At 37.7% G+C, this 25,006-nt stretch overlaps 1 protein-coding gene across 1 annotated transcript in view; it reads left to right on the forward strand.

Moving 5' to 3' along the window:
* The window catches only part of LOC145984311 (GRIP1-associated protein 1-like), a 111,183-nt gene that overhangs the window by 53,762 nt on the left and 32,415 nt on the right, over window positions 1–25,006 (forward strand). Inside the window, exons 7-10 of the mRNA XM_083117970.1 lie at window positions 2,322–2,487; window positions 6,825–7,002; window positions 11,669–11,899; window positions 12,955–13,101. Of these exons, the coding sequence (XP_082974096.1) occupies window positions 2,322–2,487; window positions 6,825–7,002; window positions 11,669–11,899; window positions 12,955–13,101 (722 nt within the window). The remainder of the gene's footprint in view (window positions 1–2,321; window positions 2,488–6,824; window positions 7,003–11,668; window positions 11,900–12,954; window positions 13,102–25,006) is intronic.

Here is a 25,006-nt window from a genome sequence, read left to right on the forward strand (position 1 = left end):
ATGCTTGAACTTGGCAATGCACTCCAGTTGACATTGCTACATAGTGCACAGGAACCAGCGACTTCTGCCCCCTGTGCCACTCTCACTTTGCTTTATTCATATGTGCCACCAGCTCAATTCTGCCCAGCCACCTATTTTTATGATCATGTATTTAGTTAAGAATCCAGTTAGGAAGATTCAGTTGCTCAGCCAGTCTCTCTCTTATTGCCACATGATAAAAAATTAAACTTTCACCACAAATACTCATTTTATGGGTGGTTTTTAAAATGTGACTTCCCATCAAATATTTTAAAAAGTCCCCAAGCCTTTTTCACATTCAAATAAGAGCTATCCCACATTGTTCACACTAGTTATGTGTTGCATGTTACTGTCGTTTTTTTTGGGGCCCAGGTGAGGGAAGGGTAAAAAGGTAAAGTGTTCCCCTGTGCTTAGCACCATGCCTGAAGGCGTATAGGGGGTGTGGGGGTTAAGCCCCACACTTTCTTGATCCGGTCGGAAGTGGGGGTGATGTGATCAGAACCACGCCCCTGACCGCCTTTACCCCCCAGGGTTTCCCCCAGGTACCCATGTTATTCGATGCTGGGTGGGCGCCGGGGCCGCTTCCATCATTAGAAAAGTTCCCGGATTTGAACCGGCCGGGGATCGAACCCGGGATCTTTAGCATGGTAGTCAGACGCGTTACCGACTGAGCCAGGGAAGGGGGAGGACACAATCGCCTTGCTTTAAGGCCAGTACATCCTCAAGAAAAGTCACTTTTTCTATAGCCCTCTTCTATTGCAAATACTATATGAATTAAATTTCAGTTAAAATAAATGTCAAAGAAAAACATATTTTGGAAATTCTAAAGAAAATACCTAAATTAAATTCTGCTCGGAAAGTGTGTCTAAAGTAAATCTGCACATGAAGATCTTTGGTTTTAAAGTGCTTTGATTTAGTTGGAAAATATTAAATGAGGCATTAATCAAAGTTGTTTGATTTAAATCAGGCAATTTAATAAAAATCAGTGATATAAATCATTTTAAGAATAAAGACATAACTTATACAGGGTATATCCATGACCTTGATTCAAACTTGCAAGTTGGATGGAGACTGATCCAAGTACAAATATGAGATAAGGAACCCCAGTCCAGAAATGCACCATTAAAAAGTTAGGAGCCAAAACTATTTGGGTCTCTATATGACAGTGGAATAAGACAACTGAAAGATGCGGCTTTTAGATTTATTACGGAGGTTACTACAGTGTATCGTAGCACCCTATGATGAAAACTTTACACTAATCGTTCAAAATGGCAGCCGCCAGTGTCAATGCAGACATGATAGCATCACAAGAAGCTCTGTCGCATCTGCTGTAACATCCCAGGAGTCATTCTGACGATATTACAGACAGCAAGGATTCTTGCCAGGAGGGTATGCAAAGGGTGTCTCTCTGCTCGGAACCTAATCATCAAGCGTTTGAGTGAGGAGGACGTGTGGGCAAGAATCCTTGCTATATCGTCAGAATGACTCCAGAGTGGAAACGACAGTGTGAATGACAAATTAACATCATCTGTTGAATTCACCATGTAACTACTTGGAAACAACAAATAACCCATATTGGGTTCAGGTACCCTATTTTTTGAATATACATATTATTCGTGTTAGAGGGAATATAAAACGCGGTTGATAATTAGAAGACGTAAGTGAGTACTGAAATGATTTCCATGAAACTCACTTGTAAATATTATATTTAAAAAAAAATCCCAACCCACTACCAGACTATCAAAGCATTTCAAGTTTAACAAACACAGGATCCAAAAAGTTTCAGTTAGGCATACAGCGCACACAATGATTGACACAAAAATCAAAGAGATGCACACAATTATGCACTTTCCGCATTAGATGAATATCGACAGTGGTCAGGCACATCATGTTTGGCTCCTGCTTTTGCAACAACTGAAACCTATCATATGCAGCAGATGAACTGGTTACACTAGCACCCCTAGTGGTAAGCGAGGAAACAACAGGAACCGGAAGTCAACCCAACAGTGAAGCATCGAGTTTCCCAAGTGGATGATGGCAGAGGCCACCGAAATTAATAGAACATTTACAAGTAAGTTTCACGGAAATCATTTTAGTACTCACTTACGTCTTCTAATAAATATTATATTGTTACATGGGTCCACAAAAATAACACACACACAAAGCAAATCAAGACACAGCAAAATAATTTGAAGTAATATAATTAATTGCTAAAGGAACATCATTGTATGCTTTTTAAACTTTGATGTAACGAACTTGTCACTTCAAGAGCTTTGCATGAGCTAATTGATTCTCTCTTTCAGATCTGCGCTTAAGGTTTGAAATGGAACAGTTAATGCATGTGCAGGTGGATGAAAAATGCACTCTGCTACAAACTGAAATAAAACAATTACAGGAAAAACTCAGGAAAAAACAAGATAGTTTTAATCAATTACAGGAAGAAAGGGAGCATCAGTATGCAGAAAGCAGGTTAGTCATTCTTATTTTTACCCAGGCTACTATGTAAGGTACAATGCTGAAACCAGTTGACAATATAGTTGTGCAACAATCAAATGTGCTCTCTTCTGCTTTCCTGTTACATTTCGTACTATTTTTTCTTTTATTGCATTCAAGAAATTGCATTCATAATTTCTACTAAGAATGGCACAATGGCACAATCACTACTGTATCAGTATAGGCTCATAGAAATACCAATAATTCTACCAATCTGATATCTCCACAAATACCACATAATCGAGGGCACACTTCTGTGTTTATGTTATTATAAATATAAAAATATAATTCTTGTATCATAAATTTCTAAATTTGCAAGACAAAACATTGCAGTCACCTGGTTAAAGGTAAAGCTTTCCCATGTTATGGAGGAACTTAGAAGATGTGAAGGTGGCCATATTTGAGGTTATTTGATCAGCACCATGCTCTGACTGCCTTTACCTCTCCACTCACCCATTTATATGATAATGGGTATGTGAATATAAGTGCCTCACATGAGGCTGTTTGGGTATGTAAAATGTCAGAAAATTTCCCTTTGAGATCGTCTACCCCAGGTCTTCCATGTGGCAGTCATTCATTTGCTTACATACTTAAATTAAGGAGATGAATTAACCATTCAGGGTCTTTATGAAAGTTTTAAATCTTTTTATTGCATCAGTAGAATATCGGTTATTGGTATTGATAATTTTTATATTTACTTAATTTATATTGATTGAGTTGGTGTTTTACATTCACTTGATGCACAGAAAGGCCAATCGGGACTAGATCTACAGTTTAAAGTGGGATCTGAACCACTATGTGCCTCCACCAGGTATCTAACCCAGGACTCCTTGATTACAAAGCGATGACGATACCACTGCACCATCGGGGAGGTCCTTCTTAATTTATATGTACTCGCTTTTGTTTACAATACATTTCTAGGTTTACTCACATGTTTCAAGGAACAGTAAATGTCAGGCATTTATGGTTCTGAAACAACAAGTACTTGCTTTATCTGCAAATCTGATTAGTTTTATTTTGTTAATTTCATTGGTAGCTGCCACCATTTACCTTAGAATTTGTTGCTCTAGTGTCTAGTTTCCTTATAATGTGCAATATTTTGCTAGGAGCCACTAGATACATTGCTGTAATTAATTGAAGTGCTGGGCTGGGCTATTTTCCCAGAGGTGGAATTTTATACCATCAAATGCATCCTTAGATTGTTGATAAGGAATCTACTTTCTACTAATGATTTTCATGGGATCGTCCTTGCTCACCCAACCTGAAATCAATGGGTACCTGGAGGCAACCTGGGGGTGGGGAATGGGGGAAGATGGTCGGAGCATGGCACTGATCACATCATCTCTAAAATGGCGGAGATTGAGAATATGTGGGCTCCCCTTACCCCCACATCCCCCAAATGTGCCTTCATGACACTGCTATATGCATGAGGAACTTTACCTTTAAAGTACTCATTGGTCGAGAGGATAGAGTGGAAGAATGAGTTTTGTCTTTCAAGTTTTGACATAATTAGCAACTGTGGTTATGTGAACATTTAAGAAATTACTTTTCCTCTTCATTACTGTGATCATTTTCCTGCAGACAGTCCAGATACATTGTATATAACTAAGGCTGAATAGGGCCAGTCCATGTGAAATCAATCAATGAGGAGGCACTTTTCAACATCACATATTTAAATTCATTTGAAATTTGGCATACCAAAAGAGCCATCTGCAGTAGGAAAATATGCAAAGTTGTAAGTAAATTCATATCTTTTGTGTTTCCGAAATTCCAGGTGTGTGAAACGTGTGATATTGACAATTTTTTTTGTAAACTTTAAATTGCAATATTTTGGTAATCAGGGAACCTATAGAAGTGATTCAGATGACGGAAAGATCTTGAAGTGCTCTTTCACATGAGATATTGCATGCTTATAAATAATTCATGGTGTTACGGCCTGTGTGAGCCAGTGCATACCTACTGACTGCCGGTGTCACAGGTGGAAGATCATCCATCCAGTTATGGGGTTACGCATGGTCAGCACGATGAACCCCCAGTCATTGCTGTAGGTTTTCTATGACCAGGTTACACTACTCATTCGTGGCTCCCCAATTTCCTGATGATGATGGGTGGCCACTAGTCCCATACACTGGCTGAAATCTCAGGAGAAACGTTATTACGCTTTCCCCAAGGAGGCTTGAACCTGTGCACATTGTATAGCCAGAGCCTTAAGCCTGACACCTTAGACTGCACAGCCATGGGGTGGGACATTGCATGCCTAAGTCAGGATATAAATACAATTGATGGTGGTGTGAAGAAAAATTGGCAGCCATTTTCTTAAAGATTGGTCTTTTAATTATTTCAAAAAAAATATATGTCATACATACGCTATTACTCAATAACTCTACAAAATTTTAAAATGGGATCAAGATTAGGTTAGGTTAACTCAGGTTAGTGTAGGTTAGGTAACACATTGTAACATATAGACAGATTCCTGTAATTCGAAAGTAAAAGTCTGACAGAAATGAAATACAATATTGTTTGAATTAACACACATGAGTCTGATGAGCTGCCCCTGTGGCAGAGGGATCCTGGGTTCATATCCTGGCCTGGGCATGGATGTTTGTGAGTGTCCACATTCATCAATTTCATCATATCATCACTCATTCTCATCTTTGCAAATTAGCCAAAAGTGGCACAAAGAGCGAAGTAAAATAAAGCAAATCAATCAATCAATGAGTCTGATGCTTACATTCCAAGTTATTAGAAATAAAGTGTGATTGAAAAGTCCAGTTCCAGAGGCAATTCCATCATTAGTGAACATAGCAAAAAATTGGATGAGGAGAAAGTTGTTTGAAATGGGCGAGTTGCAATCTAAAGTGCTTGAATTTTCAACATATTGTGCACCGTTCAGGCTGTACACTGGTATGAGCCTCATTGGTAGCTGAAAATGACACATGTGTCGCGAGCCGGAAATAATTGTCCTGGACTACTGTATGTCATTGCAGTACCACAGTACTGGTAGCCTCCCCGATGACACAGTGGTAGCATTGTCACCTTGTATTCAAGGGGTCCCGGGTTTGATGCCTGGTGGAGGCCCATAGTGGATCGGATCCCACTTTAAACTGTGGAGTTAGATACCAACTCAAACATACACACAGTACTGAGTAAATTAAGAGTTGATGATGATAATTACAGGCAAAGTAAAAAATGTGAACATATGATGTTTACACCCATCCCTCCCAGAGACCACTAGAAAATGCTAACAAGCAGAAATGAGAATTAGGCTAGAATACTTACTTAACACTGTACCACAGTGCATTTCACACATTCACATTTTTTGCGAGATACAATACAAAAGATATGGATCTACAACTTTGCATATTTCCCTACGTAAGGTGACCCTTCCAGTGTGCCAAATTTCAAATGAATAAAAAATGTAAGGTTGAGGACCTTGTTGATTTCACATGGAATAACCCAATAATTTTCCGTGCTTGTTAGCAAAGTTTTTATTAAATGACTTTGTTGTTAGCTATGTGCCCAATCCTCTCTTTTTGCTCCCCTCATCTTTGATGGACCCAAGGAGGGTAAGGACTTAAATAATTATGTATGATATTAAGTGTGACTCATGTGAAAAAAGTTACAGTGCGATGCAAAAGTTTATTAACATCATGTTTTTCTACGATAACTTTTTTCAAACTTCATAGATTCAAGTGAAATTTTTATATGTTGAACACCAAAGTAGGTGAGGTAGGTGAATGTGTATCAATATGTGTTATACCAGTTCTGACTATTTACAAGATTATTAAAAATCTTTATTTGATTTATTTAACCTGCCCAAAAAAATGACACTTCTATTCTTGTAACTGTAATGCATGAATGCTTTGATGAACAATCACCAAACTAGTCAATGGTATCAGTCCACTCTAGTACTTCGTTTCAAAGCCCATAGCATCAATCACTGTCTGGCACCTCCATGGCATAGAGTGGCAATGTCAATCACTGAAACCCTTCTCAGCACCAAAGTACCCAGGTACACTAGGTTGTAACAATACCACTGACTCTCCATGGAATCATTACAACCCGCAAGTGTCCATGACTGTACAGTCATGGAAAGAAATACATACCCCATAAGACTAGCAGTATGGGAAAGTATTTTTTTCCATGACTGTACAACTCCCGGCCTGGGTATGGTTGTTCTTTGAGAGTATCCCTTCATCAATTTCATCATATCATCACTCATCCTTATCATTGTGATTAGTCAAAAGTGGAATAAATGTGACGTGAAATAACAAAAACCGAAAAACAACTTTTATTCATTTTTTGTTAACCAGGAAGCTGTATGAAGAGTTACAGACATCTAAAGATCAAGAACTGAATGCAGTAAAGGAGCATAATCAGAGATTGCAGACCCAACTAAATAATGCACAGTGTGCTTTACAAGAGCTAAAGGAAAAATCTTCAGGTCAGATTCATCATTTAGAGAGACAGATTTCTTCACTTCAGCAACAGGTACTGTTAAATACTGTTTTGCATGAATTAAATAGTACATTTTTAGACTCCTAGATTGTCAATCGAAATTCCACTTAGTCTGCTCATTTGATTTCACTGAAACCTGTACAAGAATTACTGAGTGCTCTCTTAAGCAGATTTTTCAGATAAAGCATTTTTACATGTGTTTATTTTCAACTTCCCTGTTGTCACAAATGAAGCAATTACATTGTGTCCTTCACTATTTACAACCTCTTCCCAATGTTTACTTTGCGTTCTGATTTTTGCTTAGAACTTTGGTAGAATGGAGGCAGGGGACTCGGAGCTAATTCTGAAACTCCCTGACATTTGCAAACAAAACTGGTCACAAATTTTTGGAGAGAGTCTGGAAAATATGGTAATCAGATCTGATGAGATCTGTCAAGTATTACAGGTTATAGAACCTCCCATCCAAGCTCCTGAATGGTGAACTTGAAAGATTTGGTGTATGTGGCAATATTTTCATATTAGATGATTACCTCATGGTGGCTCGGATGTTTCTTTCGAATAGTCTCAGCTAGATGTTCCAGTTGCTGACAGTAGATGGTCATATTCCATGGAAGGACTTCTGAATGGATGATGCCATGTGTTTTGTTGGTGTAAGTGAGCATGAGTTGAGGTGTTGCCTTCTTGCCATGTCTGAGTCATTATTTCCTTTTCTTTATATTGGCGATGATGAGTCACAGGAATGTTTGTTGTTAATTGAAACATGGTGATGGTGAGATGGTGACAAGCTGCATCGTGTTAATCACACTCAAATTATGTAACACTCATGTGCCGAGATTTTGCTCTTTCCCCATTGCATGATATGTAGAAACTGAATCACTATCGTGTGATTGCAGCTCATCTAATCAGCCAGTTTCCGAGTTGTTTTGCAGCCATCTTTCTGCAGTAGAGGGTTTAGCTGCTGCTTATTGAAGTTAGTTAGTCTTCCATGTCTGGAAGTGTAGCTCAGGCCAAAATTGCACCCTCTAATGTATGAAAATCATTACCAAGCCATGTAATACTATCTTCAATAGACACACTGAATGTTTGTGTTGCAAGCAACAACCACGGTTATTGGAAGTACTCCATTTTTTTCCACTTGACTTTCCATACTTCTAACCTGAAACAATAACCAAAAGTACACATTTAGCACATGAATGTTCTATTGTTAGATTGCAAGCAATGTCAATACTATATCAAATTTACTATAAAGAGAGTTCACACATTGATGTTGGAGAAAATTCATATTTAAAAACTGTGAATTTTTGTTACAACCCAATAATATTTATGCATATTTGTTAAAAACACTAAAAAACACACACACACAGCACAATAAAAAACACTTTAGCAGTTCTTCCGAGCTTCTTCCGGGTGCTAGCGGAACTTCAACCACGTCCCTTCCGTTGCCTCTCGACCAGCCCTGATGATGATTCTGAGATGGAATGGAAAGCTCGGGAGAACTGCTAAAGTGTTTTTTATTGTGCTGTTTGTGTGTTTTTTAGTGTTTTTAACAAATATGTTGCCGGCACGTAATGTAAGAAGTTTTCTACAGTCAATATTTATGCATGTTGGAAGACAAGAAGGGAACAGAAGGGAGGGTTTATAGGTTTTTGTGCTGCTCTGTGCTACCTAAGGGCTACTACTGCATGCAACTGATATTCAACTCTGTAAATCATATTTGCCCCTTCAGTAACCATTGGTAGTAAAAACTTTAAAACTGGTTGTGGAATAGGGTACATATTATATGTGACAAAGCAGATAATAATTCTGGAGTTGCAAATATGAGGTGTGGCTAGAAAAAAATGGACTGTTGCTACAAAATCTTTTATTCATTGTACTATTCATTGTAACAATACTCCATACGCATCGGAGAAATTAAGTACTAATTAATTAATTTACGTATTATTATCAATCAACCTATAATTATATTAACGTATTAAATAGAAACACTTTTATTACTATAATTCTGAGACACTTGGCTTGGACTGGTTCCCCAAATTATATATTTCTAAATATGTGCCTAGTGATGTGACGAGTTAGTATGACTCTGTAACCAGCCTCTTTATTTTATACTGGAATTATACAAGTATTGGTATCGGTGGGATTCGCTCATGGTATTGGTATCGGTTTCGTCAAATGGTGGTATCGACTCAGCTCTAATTTATTGGTTATTTTGTAAAATATCCCCTTCAAAGTACTCCCCTGCACTATCGGTACACCGCTCCATACGAATCTTCCATTGCTGGAAGTCATTTTCTGAAACCATGTTCATGACATCCGTCGCTTTTGTTTTATCAGATTCTACGATTGTAAATCTGGTTCCTTTCAGTGCTGATTTGACCTTTGGGAATAAAGAAAGTTGCACAGAGCAAGATCCGGTAAATACGGTGGATGCTCTAACACTGGGATCCCATGCTTGGCCAAAAAAGCCTTGACTGACAATGCCGTGTGGTCAGGAGCATTTTCCTGATGAAGAATCCATGACTTGCTTTTCCACAAATCAGGTCATCGTCTTCTTACTCGCTCACAAAGGGTCGTCAGCACTGTAATGTCATAATGTTGGTTGGCAGTTTGACCTTCTGGTACCCAATTAAGATACACATTGCCATGGATTTCGAAAGAAACAATCATCATGACTTTGAATTTTGATTTGCTCATTCGAGCTTTCTTTTGTCGTGGTGAACTGGGGCTCTTCTAATGTATTGGCACTTGGTTTCAGGATCGTAGGTGACAAACCACGATTCGTCGCAGGTTATCACTCTCTGTAAGAATATAGGGTCTGTTTCAATGTTTCGTAAAATGTTACCACAAATGTTCACTCGAGTGTCCTTTTGTTCCACTGTCAGATTTTGTGGCACCAATTTCGAACACACTTTGTTCATGTTGAAACTTTCGTGTAAAATCTGATGAACACTTTCTTTGTCAATTCCTGTGAATTCAACAATAGCTCGAATATTCAAGCTACGATCTTTTCGAATTAATTCACCGACATTTTCAATGTTTGATTCTTTTTTTTTACGTGCAAGGCCATCCAGGACATGAGTCATCTGCGATCACTTCTCGTCCATCTTTAAGCCTTTGAAACAATTCAAACACTTGCGTGCATGATAAACACTCATCTCCGTACACTTCCTTCAACAAACCATAAGTTTCTGAGGTGGCTTTTCTGAGTTTCATAAGAAACTTCACATTGATATGCTGTTCCACTTTCACACTTAATATGTTTTCGACGGAGCACAGATGTACAGTTCACTTTGTCCACAAGCTACAATGGAACTGAGCGCCGCATACCCTGGGCAATCCAGTCGATAGGCTGGATATCACGTTATACACTCCTGCACCGCTTGATCTTGATGTGCTTGCCGTTTGTTGACAGCAACATCAATCCGGTTTTTTTCTAGCCACACCTTGTATAATAAATAATTTTTTTTTTACATCATGAGGCTATCATATGTACTTTTTCAACTAAAAACCTTATTTATTATATTTGATGTTTATCTTATGTAATAGGGTCATTCCATGTGAAATCAACAGGGTCCCCAACCTTACATTTTTTGATTCATTTACAATTTGGCATTCTGGAAGGGCCAACTGAGATAGGAAAATATGAAAAGTTGCAGATCCATATCTTGTGTATTTTCAACATTACAGTGTTACAAAGTATACGATTTTGATCATTTTTTCCAACATCTTGTTAACTTTAAATTGAAATATTTTGGCAACCAGGGAACCTACAGAAGTAATTAAGATGGCATTAGAAAGGTCTCGACGAGCTCTTTCACATGAGATATTGCATATCCATTTCAGTGTAAAAAAATTGAAGGTGGTGTAAAGAAAATTTGGTATCCATTTTTTCAAAAACTGGTATTTTAATTTTTTTCAAAAAATTATATATCATACATACATTATTACTCAATAAATGTACAAAATTTTAAAATTGGAAACCAATGGGATCTGGAGTTATGTTAGTTTTAGAGCAGGGTAGAATAGGTTAGGCAATGCATGATAACATATTTTGATGGACAAATTCCTAATATTCAAAAGTAAACATCGTACGGAAATGAAATACAATATTGTTTGAATTAACGTACATGTATCTAATGTTTAAATTCGCAGTTATTATAAATGCAGGGTGTTTCAAAAGTCCTGTCCCATAGGTAACTCCGTTATTAGTGTATGTAGCTAAAAATGGAAAGAGGGAAAAGTTGTTGGCAATAGGTGAGTTTCAATCTAAAGTCTTGAATTTTCAACATATCATGCACTCTTCAGGCTATACACTGGTATAAGCCTCATTGGTAGCCGAAATGCCACATGCTTGGCCCTGAATACTGCATGGTATCACGATACCATACAGTACAGGGTACTGTACTGGTTGCCAAAATATTTAAATTTAAAGTTAACAAGATGTTGGAAAAAATGGTAAAAATCGCATAGTTTGCAACACTTTAATGTTGAAAATACAGAAGATATGGATCTGCAACTTTGCACATTTTCCTACCCCAAGTGGCCCTTTCAGTATGCCAAATTTAAATGAATCAAAATATGTGAGGTTGAAAAGTGCCTCTTCACTTATTGATTTCACATGGAATGCCCCAATAATTAAATTCATCAAAATATATCATATTTAGCTTGTAATGTCACTTTTCTCAAACTGTTATTTTAGACAGAAGCAACTTCACAGGATCAGATATTGGAGTTACAAGCTAAAATAATACAACTGGAAATGCAATTAGGAGAAACAAAGGAGATCTTGAAGTCTGTACAGCAGAAGAAGTCCTCTCTTGAATCACAATTGGATGACACTGTGCAAAATTTGGAGGAATGTAGAAACAGAATGAATGATGATGAAGAGGAGAAATTGCAAATGGAAAGAACATTAAGTGATGTGAGAAAGGTATTGTTTTTCTTCAAAATATAAGAGTTGAATTGACTCTTCACCTCCAAATTCAAGTGATGTTTGTGTTCCACATGGCATTATAATGAAAGGAATAACTGAAGTGTAAAGGTTGCCGGGGCACACAATGATCATATTGTCAATTAAAATGTCATTCATTATCTTTCATAATCATTAATGCTTGCTGATTGTCCTTTTAGCCACATTCATAGTAGCACTAATTAAAACCACACCTTTTCTTTGTAGTGATTATACACATTTAGTCACTACAAAGAAAAAGTATAGTTTTAATTATTGCTTCCACAATCATAATCTCTAGTATTAATAGGGCCTCCCCGATGACGCAGTGGTAGCGTCCTCTCCTTGTAATCAAGGGGTCCCAGGTTCAATACCCGGTGGAGGCACAAGTGGTTCGGATTTCACTTTAAACTGTAGGTCCAGTCCCGATTAGCCTTACTGTGCATAAAGTGGACTTAAAAGAACAAATCAATCAATCAATCAATCTAGTATTAATAGAAGATTCACCTTGGTTTCTTTTGCATTTCATGCAGATCAGGTTTGCATTTTTGTGATATAAGTGAATGTCATTCTTCCTTTTAGCGAACCTACTTTCATTGCAATGATACAGATTTCAATTTTGCTAAATTCAAAACAATGAGGCACCAAGGTAAGTTTTATCAAACTTTTCATGGTTGAAACTTTGATTCACTCTCTAAACTATTCCAGTCAACTTATTTAGGACTTGCCGGACCCTGTGGCCGAGTGGTTAGCACATCGCAGTGCGACTCCAAGGGTTCCTGGTTCGAATCCCGCTCGGGCTTGGTTGTTTGTGAATGTCCATTCATCAATTTCATCATTTCATCACTCATCCCCATCTTCGCAAATTAGCCAAGAGGCACAAAATGCGAAGTAAAATAAACTAAATCAATCAATCAATTATTTAGGACTTACAATTAACTGCTAATTTACTAATCATTTTTCCATTGAGAAATTATGATTCTACATCATTGAATTACCATATAAAACTTCTTGTCAATGTGTTACATATTTTGTAGGTTGCTGAAAGCCGAAAATCACTGTTAGATGAGATGTCTATTTGTATTCAACAAAAAACTGATGACCATAAACAACAAATTGCCAGTTTGGCAGAGAAGCATTCAAAGGAATTAGATGTGCTGAATCACCACACAGCCTCACTCCAGGTAATTCAATTATATTACGTGATAATACTGTTTTTGTGTTTTGTTTACATTACTTTGCTAGTAATAAATTCTTACTTTAAACACATATTCAGATTAAGATTGTCACTCGTTAAAAACACCTTCTACCTTACTGAATGTTTTATGAAGTGCATAACAATCAAGTTGTTGCAGCTGTGTTATTTAATTTATCAAGGGATTGCAATTAAACTGCACAATAGTGTATTTTAGGGATGCTATGAGTGCAACCACACACCCCTCAGCTAGAACAAGACTATTCAGAACTTCCCCATTCAACTTTCAGATCCAACTGCAACTTTGCCTCCTCATCAGCCCACACGGATAATCATGGCCAATAAATTGGCAAACTCTGCAGGTCCAATGCTTACTTTCTGTGTACACAGTCTTCCCCCCGCCACTGACAATGTTACCTGCTGCTGCAAGTATTTAACAAAAAAAAAAAATCAATGTCTGGTGAGTGTCTGCAACAGGTTAAATTTGTCAGTGGTAGGATGCTACATGTTGGTATTGTGGTATTGACTCAGTAAATAAACTTTTACTAATTTCAGTATTCTGTTTTCAAATATGCATTGCTACCGTGGGTTATTTGGCATTTTTGCAAAATGTTATTTTGGCATAATATCAGTTTATCAGTTTACCTATAAAAATATGCTAATTGCAATAATATAGTTCACAGGTCTTATTACATAATGTGAATGCATATATGCATTTTAAGTTAAACAGTGACAAGCAGTATCAGGCAAACTTTTAAGTTCTGAAAAGGATACTTGTGTTTGGAACTTATGTCGTGAGAATGTTTCCCATTTTCCCTTAAGGATTAGAGATACAGTTTCTCCCTTGCCACCTCCTGACCATTCGGAATGGCACGTGAGGGGAGGTTGGCCACTTCACTCCCCTAGTACTCCGTAAAGGAAATTAATGACTTTGGAAGAGGGAACATGTGGGCAGACTGCCAGCCACTCTTTTCTTCCAAACCAGTCATCTTCCTTGCAAGGAAATTTTTACATGTTGTCACTTATGAATGATGTGTGAATGAGTCAAGTACTAATGTGTCCCAGGTTTTATACCCTGTGAAGGCACATGCTGGTTCAGATCGTGTAGGTCCGCTGGCCTCCGTGGCAGAGTCGTTAGCACATCGCGCTATGATGACAGGGGTCCCGGGTTCAAATCCCGACCTGGGCATGGGTGCTTATGATTGTCCATTCATCAATTTCATCATATCATCATCATTCATCCCCACCTTCACGGTTAGCAAAAAAGTGGGAGAAAATCGAAGTAAAATAAATCAATCCATCAATAAACCAAATCATTCTTTTAAACTGTAGGTCCAGCCCTGATTAGCCTATCTGTGCATAAAGAGGGCTTTTAAAAACAAAATCTCACAGAGTAATGTGTTTATGGTTTAGGCTATTTTTCAAACACCATAGGCTACATTACAGTTTACCAAAGTCTCCAAGGGGGTGACATTCTGGAACAGTAAGTCTCGGTCTAGTCTCGATTTTACAAAGTTTGTCTCGTTCTCGGTCATGTCTCAACTTTCAAGAGTCGACCCCCATGAGTGAGTGGTTCACACATAATGCTTTGATGCCATGGGTCCTGGGATCGAATCCCGACCTGGGCATATCATCATATCATCACTCATCCCCATCATCGCAAATTAGCCAAAAGTGGCACAAAAAGTGAAGTAAAATATAGCAAATCAATCAATCCATTTTCAAGAGTTTTCTTGTTCTAATTTTGAATTTTGAGATGTGAGTGTAACTTGTACCAACTCTGTCGAGCTCTCAGGTAAATGTACATAAATATATATATATATATGTATACATCATAGAGTCCTCATTTAATGGCTAACAGCCTTCAAGGCAGATACTTTATTATGATGAAAAGTAACCACGTAACATCTAAGAGAATTTATCAATAATCAGGTAACTACTCTCAATAAATCTAATACTGTTGTAATTTTGGTTTAGGCTATTTTTTTAAAAGCCATGCATTCTGGTTGACCAACTCTTCTACGAGATGGAGAGAGTCGAAAGCTGCTGTTGCCTTTCTTTCATCACATCACCATTGCTGTTAAGAATTGTTTGTACTTTTGTTCAGTGGCTGCAGCTAGATGGGGCAAGGGAGAAAGTTGCCCTCCCCCAATTTTTGCAACTTTTGCTTGTTCCTGCACTATGCTAAACCTTATGTAATAAAGAAAAGTAAACTGTCCTTGCCCCCCCCTTCCCCTTTGGAACCCTATTGCCACTACTGCTTTTGTTTATTCCGGTAGCATTCTCGATAATTGCCTACAGCTCAGTGTGAGTTGTTTCATATTTTTTAGCATTCTTGATAAAAAAAAGCCATTTTATTTTCTGCCTACTTGTTCTTCCTCTATTCTCAAAATCTGACTGCAACAAAAAATTTAATTGCTTTGAGTAGATCATTGGATCATGCCCGGGATATTATTTAATGCAACATATTATAATGGTGCATTTTACTCACTATCAATTCAAATAAAAATATATAAATAACTTACGTGAGTGAGTAGGAATGTTTCAGAATGACGTTTCGGAAGTCTGTACTACTCCCTTCATCAGGTAATAAAATAAAAAAATGTAGGTGCCAAACATGGTACCTCGTTAAATCGTAAGTTGAGGATTCAGGTTGAGGATAGAAAAAGTAAAAAACTTACGGTGACAGCATAAAAACTCCGATGGAAATCTTCGATGGTTAAAATTTCCCTATGTTAAAAACAACAACTAAAACAAATGAAAATCGAAGACCTATTACAGTCCCCTAGTGACTTCCGTCAGTGTTGGGTAGAACACATGGACTGTGAGCGCTCCTATCCTGCGATGAAGGTGAAATTTCCCCTCCAGCATTCCCCTCTTACGATCGTATATGTCACCATTCCAAGGTGAACTCCCTCTCTTCTTCGACGGCCTTCACAACCTCGGGAGTGACATGAAAACCCATTTTAGTGTCGGTATTTACCGCTTTATACCACTATTCCTCCAGATTACCATCATCTCTGTTAAGCTTGTTCCTTTTTCCTGTGCATATAAAGGCAGCTTCATAAACGTTCCTGTTTAATTTATTCTCCTCTTTTCTATTTACTTCCCTTTTTATAATCCTATGTCTGCTCATTATGATATGTTCGGATAGGCCTCTTTTAAGTACCCCTTCATTAATATATTTATCATGTTCGTCCCATCTAGTGCGCATGGTTCTCCCCGTCTGCCCTACATATTCATTCCCGCATTCACATTCGATCCAGTATACCCCTTTTTGTTCTTCTGGGTTATCCTTGTTCCCCTCCCCCATTTTGTACCGGGCAAAATTCTTTTCAATATTTCTAGGGGCTTCATCCCGCATTTTACGCTGTATTTTCTCATTGTTTTTGCGATCTTTTCGGAAACCCCCTTGTAATAAGGGATTCCGACGAAATGTCCTTCATTACATTTTTCATTATCATCTTTTTCTTTTTGATTATTATTTTCATTACCGATAATCTTTCTCGCTTTCCTAGCCATCCTATCTAATTCTCGGATATTATATCCATTCTTCTGACCTACCCTTTTGATCCAGACAATTTCTCTCTCTTTTTCATTGCTATTATTACACAGTCTTTCGGCTCGGATAAAGAAATTAAGGAAAATGTTCAGTTTAACCCCATTGGGGTGTTCGGATTTTTTGTTGAGGTACAGTTCACGAAAAACACTGATTGTAAGCCCTTTTTCAGTTTTGGTAATGCTTAAATCCAAAAAATTAATACTCTCGTCCCTTATATTTTCCCTGGTAAAGCTGATTCTTTCATGTCGTTTCCATAAGTCAACAAAAGCTGTGTCTAATGCATTGCTGTCCCCTATAATGAGGATGTCGGTCAATGTATCTGCCATAATACATTAAGCCTACCCCCACTTGATCTAAAGCCGCTTTTTCAACATAATGCATGAAAACGTTGCTGATGAAAACCGAGATTGGGTTACCCATGGCCTGTCCTTCTTTTTGCCGAAAAATCTTACTGTTTACAGAGAAGTAATTATATTCAGTAACAAGAAAAGCCATCAGACATATTCCCACGTGACAAGAATCTCCACCTCATTATCTAAAAGTCATCTGTGAAGGCAGTCTCAAGTTTTTTCTCGGGGTACACTCTGGAATAAGTTAACAACATCAAAACTACTAATTGAGTCATTATCCCCCAAAACCAGTTTTTCAATGGACTTTTTGACCTGAACAGAGTTTTTTACACTAAACTAAGGATTATCCTTGACCTTTCCCAATCTCTTAACCATTTCTTTGGCCAAACCATATCCCGGATGATCATACATTGGGATAATAGGTCTAAGCGGAACTTCGGGTTTATGTGTTTTTGGGATATCGAAGGAAGTTGGAATCTTCCCTTCTTTGACTCCTTTGATAAGTTTCTTCTTTTCAGCATTTCCAAGGGTGATGCTAGTTTCGATGCCTTTCTTTGTCTCGTTTCTAACCTTATTGATTGGGTTCCTTTTAATTTCTTCGAAATCCTTATTCCTAAAAGCATCCTCTAATTTCTTATGATATGCGTCTTGTTCCATTATTACCATTTTATTTTCCTTATCTGATCTAATCAGATATAGCTTATTGTCATTGACCCACTTTTTCACTTCTCACATTGTCTTCTTTCCCCCTTTGGTACTCACTATGGTTCTTATATATCTCTCGAACTTTAAGGTTGGAGTACAAATGTTCGCATATGATATCACATATATTTTGCCTAGCATTAACCTTATCAGGGTGGCGACAGACCTGGAAAACCTGGAAAACCGGGAAAAGTCAGGGAATTTAAGGAGTCAAAAAAAGTCAGGGAAATGTCAGGGAATTTCATCCTCCTCTTTTTTTTTTTTTTTTTTTTTTGAAAGATATCATTATGGAACTCTGCACGCGAACAGGAAATCTCGTTCGTAAGTTTCGGTCTCAACTTTTAGGCCCCTTTTATGCGCAACACAACCATGGCGCCGGCAACCAGTGATGGCAGGAGGGGGGAGAGAGAGAAATTTCTCTGGCCCGGGGTTCTCGGCGGAAATTTTAAATTCGAACACTCTTTGGAGGAAAATTGTTATAACTCGGGCACTATGCAAGCAATGCACTTCGGATAAGTTTTGTTTTGCAGCTAAAACATCAGAGCATGCAGCCGTGTACAATTCAGAACGCCGGACGGAGAAAGGGGGGCTTGGGGGCACGACAGCCCAAATTTCAATGGAAAAAACAAAAATCTGGAGTTTTCCCACTCTTCTCCCGCTATTTTGGAAAGAAGGCACAAACCTTAGTATTCTCTCCAAAGAATGGACGTTTCCAAAGAGAATGAAACATGTTTCATGTTCTTGGGTGCCATACAAGTTGAATAATGAGCCAAAATGTGAAACACTGTTTTTTTACAAAAAATACGTAATTTGCATATTGCTCAGAAAATTGTTTATAACTCGGACACTATGGGAGCAATCTACTTCGGATAAGTTTTGTTTTCCAGCTAAAACATCAGAGCATGCATCCGTATACAATTTAGAACGCCGAACTGAGGAAGGGGGGTTTGGCGGGCGCGACCCCCGAATTTCAATGAAAAAAAACATAAAAATCTGTAGTTTGCCCCTTCTTCTCCCGTTATTTGTTAAGATGGCGCGAACTTTAGTATTCTTTTCAAAGAATTGACATTTTTCAAGAGAATGAAACATGTTTCATGCTCTTGGATGCCATACAAGTTGAATAATAAGCCAAAATGTGAGTTTCTTTTTTTACGAAAAATAGGTAATTTGCATTTTCGGAGGAAATTTGTTATAACTCGCGCACTATGAGAGCAATCTACTTCGGATAAGTTTTGTTTTTCAGCTAAAACATCATAGCATGCAACCGTGTACAATTCAGAACGCCGAAGTGAGGAAGGGGGGTTTGGGGACGCGACCACCGAATTTAAAAAAAAAGAATAATCTGGAATTTGCCCGCTCTTCTCCCGCTATTTAAGATGGCGCAAACCTTATTATTCTCTTCAAAGAATGGACGTTTCCAAAGATATTGAAACATGTTTCATATTCCTGGGTGCCATACAAGTTGAATAATGAGCCAAAATGTGAAACTCTGTTCGGAAATGTGGCATGGATATGTTGCGGAGAGGGGGTAGTTGGTCATCAATATGAATTTCCCAGGCTTGCTCCAGACCTGTGTCAAGAGTTTCCACCCAAACATAAGAGTATGAAGGTCCAAAAAGCACATTCATTTCGTAATCAGCACCATGGTATCATCGGGGGAGTAAAGGTTAAGCCTCTAAATATTACGTGGAAAATGCATTGAATTATCATTTTTTCTTGTCCCTATGGGAGTAGTAAGGGGACTTGTCAACAGATGGAGGGGATAAGAGCGGGTGGCGCCGTCCGATAGTTGTCGGACGTCGTAGTAAGGCATTTTGTTGGGCAAACTGAAGGAACATAGAAACAAATAGGTTCCATTGATACATACGATTTTTGTCGAATATGGCCACCCGACAGAGTATCTCACTACAACATGCGACAGAAATTGCATGAACTGCAACATCAAACAAAAATCGCATGCATAAACAAGAAGAGCTTTAGACTGCAAATATGCTGCTGCAATTTTATTACTCTTCTGGCTCACTTCACCTCATTTAATGTAGCAGTGCTTACAAAGGTTTTCTTTCATCATCCTGACGTATTACTGGGTTTTAACAAGTTAACATATGTTTACAATGACATTGCACTATTCTTAGATATCAAGAAGAATCCAACCAAATGGGATATATATATTGAATACTATCACGAAGAAGTGAAACATACATCTGCATTGATGAACGTTATAAAAATTGGCAAGTGCATGCTCCCAACCTCAAATTTACTGCAACACTAGTATTGCTATGAAATTAACGCCACTCTCTGTCCTGTCTCTTTAAACTCGTGAGAGATGGTCTTTAATCTCTCACTGAGTAAGGTTAATGTCCAATATTATGAAATAAAATACTAATAATAAATACGTAAATATTTTAATATCGTACTCGTATTTACTCGAATCATTCAATCATAAAAGCAAATCACTTTCTTCAAGAATTGACTTTTCTCTGCCAGCCCTGCTAAATTTTCACTTTCCATCTACTGATTTATACAAGGGGTGGCCAGAAAGTAATTTCCAATTAGTAGGGACATTGATTTTTCGCAAACGCCAAAACCGTGAAAAATGGTAATTGCTGCGAAGTTGTGTTTATGAATGTGCAGTGATGTCTGGACACATTTTTCGCCCATTCGAAATATCGAAATAATGCGGATTTGGCATAAAATGCGAATTGTTGCCGTTTTTAGCGATTTTTTTTTAAAAGAAATGTCCTAAAACAACGAAAAAATTCCATGAAATCCAACATTCTTGTCTTTTCTAGGCCATGTTTGTGTACATAGAACATGCAAGTTTTCCAAATTTTACTCAAGAGTACATTCAAGAGTACATGGAATAATTCCGACATCTACATTAAATCATGTATTTCGCACGATTTTTCAACTTTTATCAAAACCATTTGCATCACAGAGCAAAGTGGCAGGGTTCTAACAGGAGATCGAGCGCGTATCTACCGTCACACGGGAGCCACTTCTTTGTATTTGTCGCACAAGATATGTTTTGAATTACCAAGCTAATTGTGCACCATCGTCATTTGTCAAGCGAATAATAATGGAGCTCAGTCATTAGGGCGTTTGACTACTGTGCGAGAGACCCGCGGTTGATCCCCTGCGGGGGAGAACCGGGATGTTTTCCACCTATTCAAGATGCTCCGGCAGCCACCCAGCATCATATGAAGCTGGTACCTTGAGGAAACTTGGAGGGATAAAGGTAGCCAGGAGTGTGGTGCTGATCACATCACCCCCACCTTCAGCCGTGATCAAGAAAGTGCGGGGCCCTAACTCCACACCCCTATACACCGTCATGGAAAAGTGCAGGGCAGCACTTTACTTTTACTTCCTCAAAAATCTGTTCCAACATATCAAACTGTCACGAAAATACGTAGACCATGTGACTTACAATTTAAATAATAGTTTAAAAGCACATATATATTTGGCAGATAAATGTTCTAAAATAAAAACGCGAATTTGGGGAAACTTAACACTAACAAGTCAAAAAAAGATAATGCCAATTTTTGGTGCCATAATATATCGGTATCTGTCACGTGAGATTGATTGATTTTAATTTTTTTGGGTTCGTCGCCACTTATGGTCATTATGCACCCTTCAGTATATACGGGGAAAATTCCATTATCTAAAATCCTTACCTTAAAATTAAAATGGGGTATGGAAAATAACTTTCCCAAAATAACCTTCAAGATATCAAACTCTCACGAAGAGGCGTAAGCCATGTGACTTAAAATTTGAAACAGTAGTTTAAAAACACCATGAAGGTATAATTTCAGATATTTGTCAGAAAATGTGCTAAAAAGAAAATGTTAATTTTGGAGAAAATAACACCGTATAGTAAAAAATAAAAAATAAGAAAATACACCAATTTGAAAAGAAGAAAATATCAAGGTCCCTACCAATTAGGCATAAATAAAACAAGAATATCAGTTGTAAGTTATTGCATTAGTAACGGTGAGTCCTAACCTAATTTTCGGCATAATCACCACCATTGTTCTAGCATTCGTCGTAGCATGGCACTAAATGTTGTATGCCCATGGCATATGTGTATAACGGCAAATACTGGAACTATCTCTACCACAGTGTAGCTGTCAAATCCTTGCCCTGCCAGAAACCTCTTCAGTTAAACAAAGAGATGAAAGTCTGTACATTCAAGGTCAGGGCTGTACAGGGAGTGGTTCAAGATCTCTCACCTGAAGTGATGCAAAGGGCCCGTGTGTACTCAGCTGTATGGGGTTGTGCACATTCGACTGGCCTTCCGTGAATTGTCTGCACCATCGTCTGACCATACAATCCGGTCTGAACACCTCACACGATTGCTGGTGGCTCTGTGCCAAATTCTGAGCGTGCAATGTAGGCTACATCGCAGTCGGTGGGAGACTGTATGAGAGCTGCAATCTTTAACCTAGAACTATCCTAAAACGGCTGCATTGCAACTGTACCAGATTACAGCTACATGCCACTTCTTCCTGCCTGCATGTGTGTTTGTCGCTCTCCGACCACTAGTGCTGTGTATAGGCACCATTGGAGCTTTTTTCAGCACTCCCCTCGTATATGAACTTTCAGAAGCTGTTATTAACAATGTGTTCCTGTTTTAATGTATGGTTAGCTAAATCATGTACCTATACAATGCCATTCTATAAATTCCTTGCGTTAAATTTCTAATAGGCAACCTACGTACCCTTTTTGTCAGCATTAATGGTATAACTGCATGTTGTCAGTTTCACAGTACTTCACTTGTATATATTGTACTGAAGCAGAAATCCCATTGATAATGTAAGGAAATATGACACTTTATTTTGTTCGATTCAATTGTTTCACTTATATGCAAGAGTTAAGTTGTTTGCTTTGCAGAGAAGAGAGAAGTAGCTTTATGCATTGAAAAATGAGTCTGCACTCATGGTTCTTGCAAGCAGAGGGTTCCAAGCCTCAGTGGAAATATCAACATATAATACCGAGAATGTATAAGGAGACTGATAAATTACAAATTGTATTTCGTAATCAATCACTCTTCACTCTTATCTCATTTAGTCGTAACTTTAAAAATAATCAAATATTTTATTTTAAACTTACTGCGTATGACAAAATTCTGTAATCCTTCCCTAGCTTGTGAATTGTAATAATTTTGCAAATTCACTATTTTGCAGTTTGAATTCAAATCATAGAGAATAGAGAAATTAAGTCAATTTCATAGAAGATGATATTGGTACTTAACACAACCATACGTGGATCTGTATGAGTTTTTTATTTTCATTTGCAAAAACATCGATTTAGTTTAGTTTGTAATTGTCAGGGAAAAATGTAAATTTTGTCCTGGAAAACCTGGAAAAGTCAGGGAATTTCATTTCTGCTTGTTTGTAGCCACCCTGCTTATCTTCTCCCTGAATTTGACAAAACTTGAACCCCCCAAAGCTTTAACAGAAATAATGAAAATGGGGCATAAATTTGCCATTAAAAATGAAGCATTTGAAAAAGAGGAATTCATCATAGCCTCCGAAAAAATTGTGGGAGGGCTAGATGAAAGAGAAGATAAAGTAGCAACCACTTCTGAAAAAATCCCAAAAGCAGCCAAAATCAAAATATACACCTCTGGATGACCCCATGCCCAAATGAGATTGATGTACATCATAGGATTATCCCCAAAATCAGCGGTCCACGATCATAGATAATTTGTTTTTCTAATTTTCCCTCAGCAGTAAAAAAAAACACACACCATAAGGTACAGCTTTTAATTCCTCCAAAGCGGAATTGTACAAATCCGTTTTGATAATTTCAATGATTCCGCTTAAGCGATCCCAAGCAATTTGCACCCAAGACCTGATCAACCTCCCGTCCGAGGTTAAACTATTGCCCCCCCCCCCCCCCCTCGGAGAAAAATCCTGCAGGCACCCTTGTATGTATGTTTGATGTTTTCTGTATTTTTAACAAGGCACCTAAATTTCACTCTGCACCCCTAGATGATTAAGTCTGGCAAGCTGCTAGGAGACTACTTTCACTTGTCTTCACTTTCACTTTCAACATCATAACTATTAATTTGCCAAAATAAGATCTCTTACATTCATTCCCCGATCATATTTATTTTCAGTGGCGTACGCAGAGGAGGCAAATTTTTTAGAAAATAATAAATCAAATCACCCCAGTAATGAAGTCTGGGGAAAAAAAACTTAAATTGACCCCCAATAACCATTTTTGTCTTTGAATAAATTTTAAAACTAATTTGGTAATTGCAGCTCATATCTCATGAAAAGAAAAGAACACTAACATCGGGCTATCATCGAAATTGATTTACGGAGATGTATTTTATGATCCAAGCTAATATTTAATCTCACTCTGATCAGTAATGTACACTGAACCCCCGTTCATATTCAGCTGTAATGGTACAATTTCATTTGAATTCACATAATATTTGAGTGAAGTGGAAATGTCTCTTGGATTTTTCTGTAGATGTGAAAGAGGACGAGAAAGAAAGAGAAAAGCAAAATTATTCCAAGGGGACACATGAGTTCTTATGATGAATACAATAACAAACTTAGTTGAAGAGTATCAGAACGTTTCTTTCTTCCTAGCAATGGCGGCGCCAGGATTAATCATCTAGGGGTGCTGAGGGGGTCTTGAATAAAATTTAAGGAATGCGATGTTGAACATAAAGAAAGCATTAAATATGCAGGCATGTTTTAGCACAGGCTTAACCAGGTTTTTTTTGTCGGGGGGGGGGAAGTACCAATAATAATAATAATAATAATAGTAATAATAATGATAATGATAACAATGCCATTATTATTAGTAGTAGTAGCAGTAGCAGTGGTAGTAATAGTAGTAGTGGTATCAAAGACTTTATTATCCTCATAAATCTCACAAAAAGGGGAGAAATCGGTGCTAAAGCATTTGTGTTGGGCAAACGATTTGAAATATTTTTTCAACACGTTTCATTTCACATTAGCTAATAATTGAAAACAAGCACGCAATCTGTATTTTTGTAAGACAGAAAATGCATGACGAATGTAATTCTTTTTGTACATATTACAAGTATAACTTTCATGTACAACGTATGTTTTACACATATGCAACATGGAGCAACGTAAAAAATAAGAAAGTACATATGTAACATGTTAACACTAAATTTTGTATGTATTCAAAGTTTCTTTAATACATACATATAACATATTATTTAAATGCATTACATGATCAATTCATCTGCCTCATAATAAACCAACAGCAAAAATGATATAAATCTCTAAAATGTG

Source organism: Lepisma saccharinum, chromosome 2 (assembly GCF_977018435.1).
Source record: "Lepisma saccharinum chromosome 2, izLepSacc3.1, whole genome shotgun sequence".
NCBI lineage: Eukaryota > Metazoa > Arthropoda > Insecta > Zygentoma > Lepismatidae > Lepisma > Lepisma saccharinum.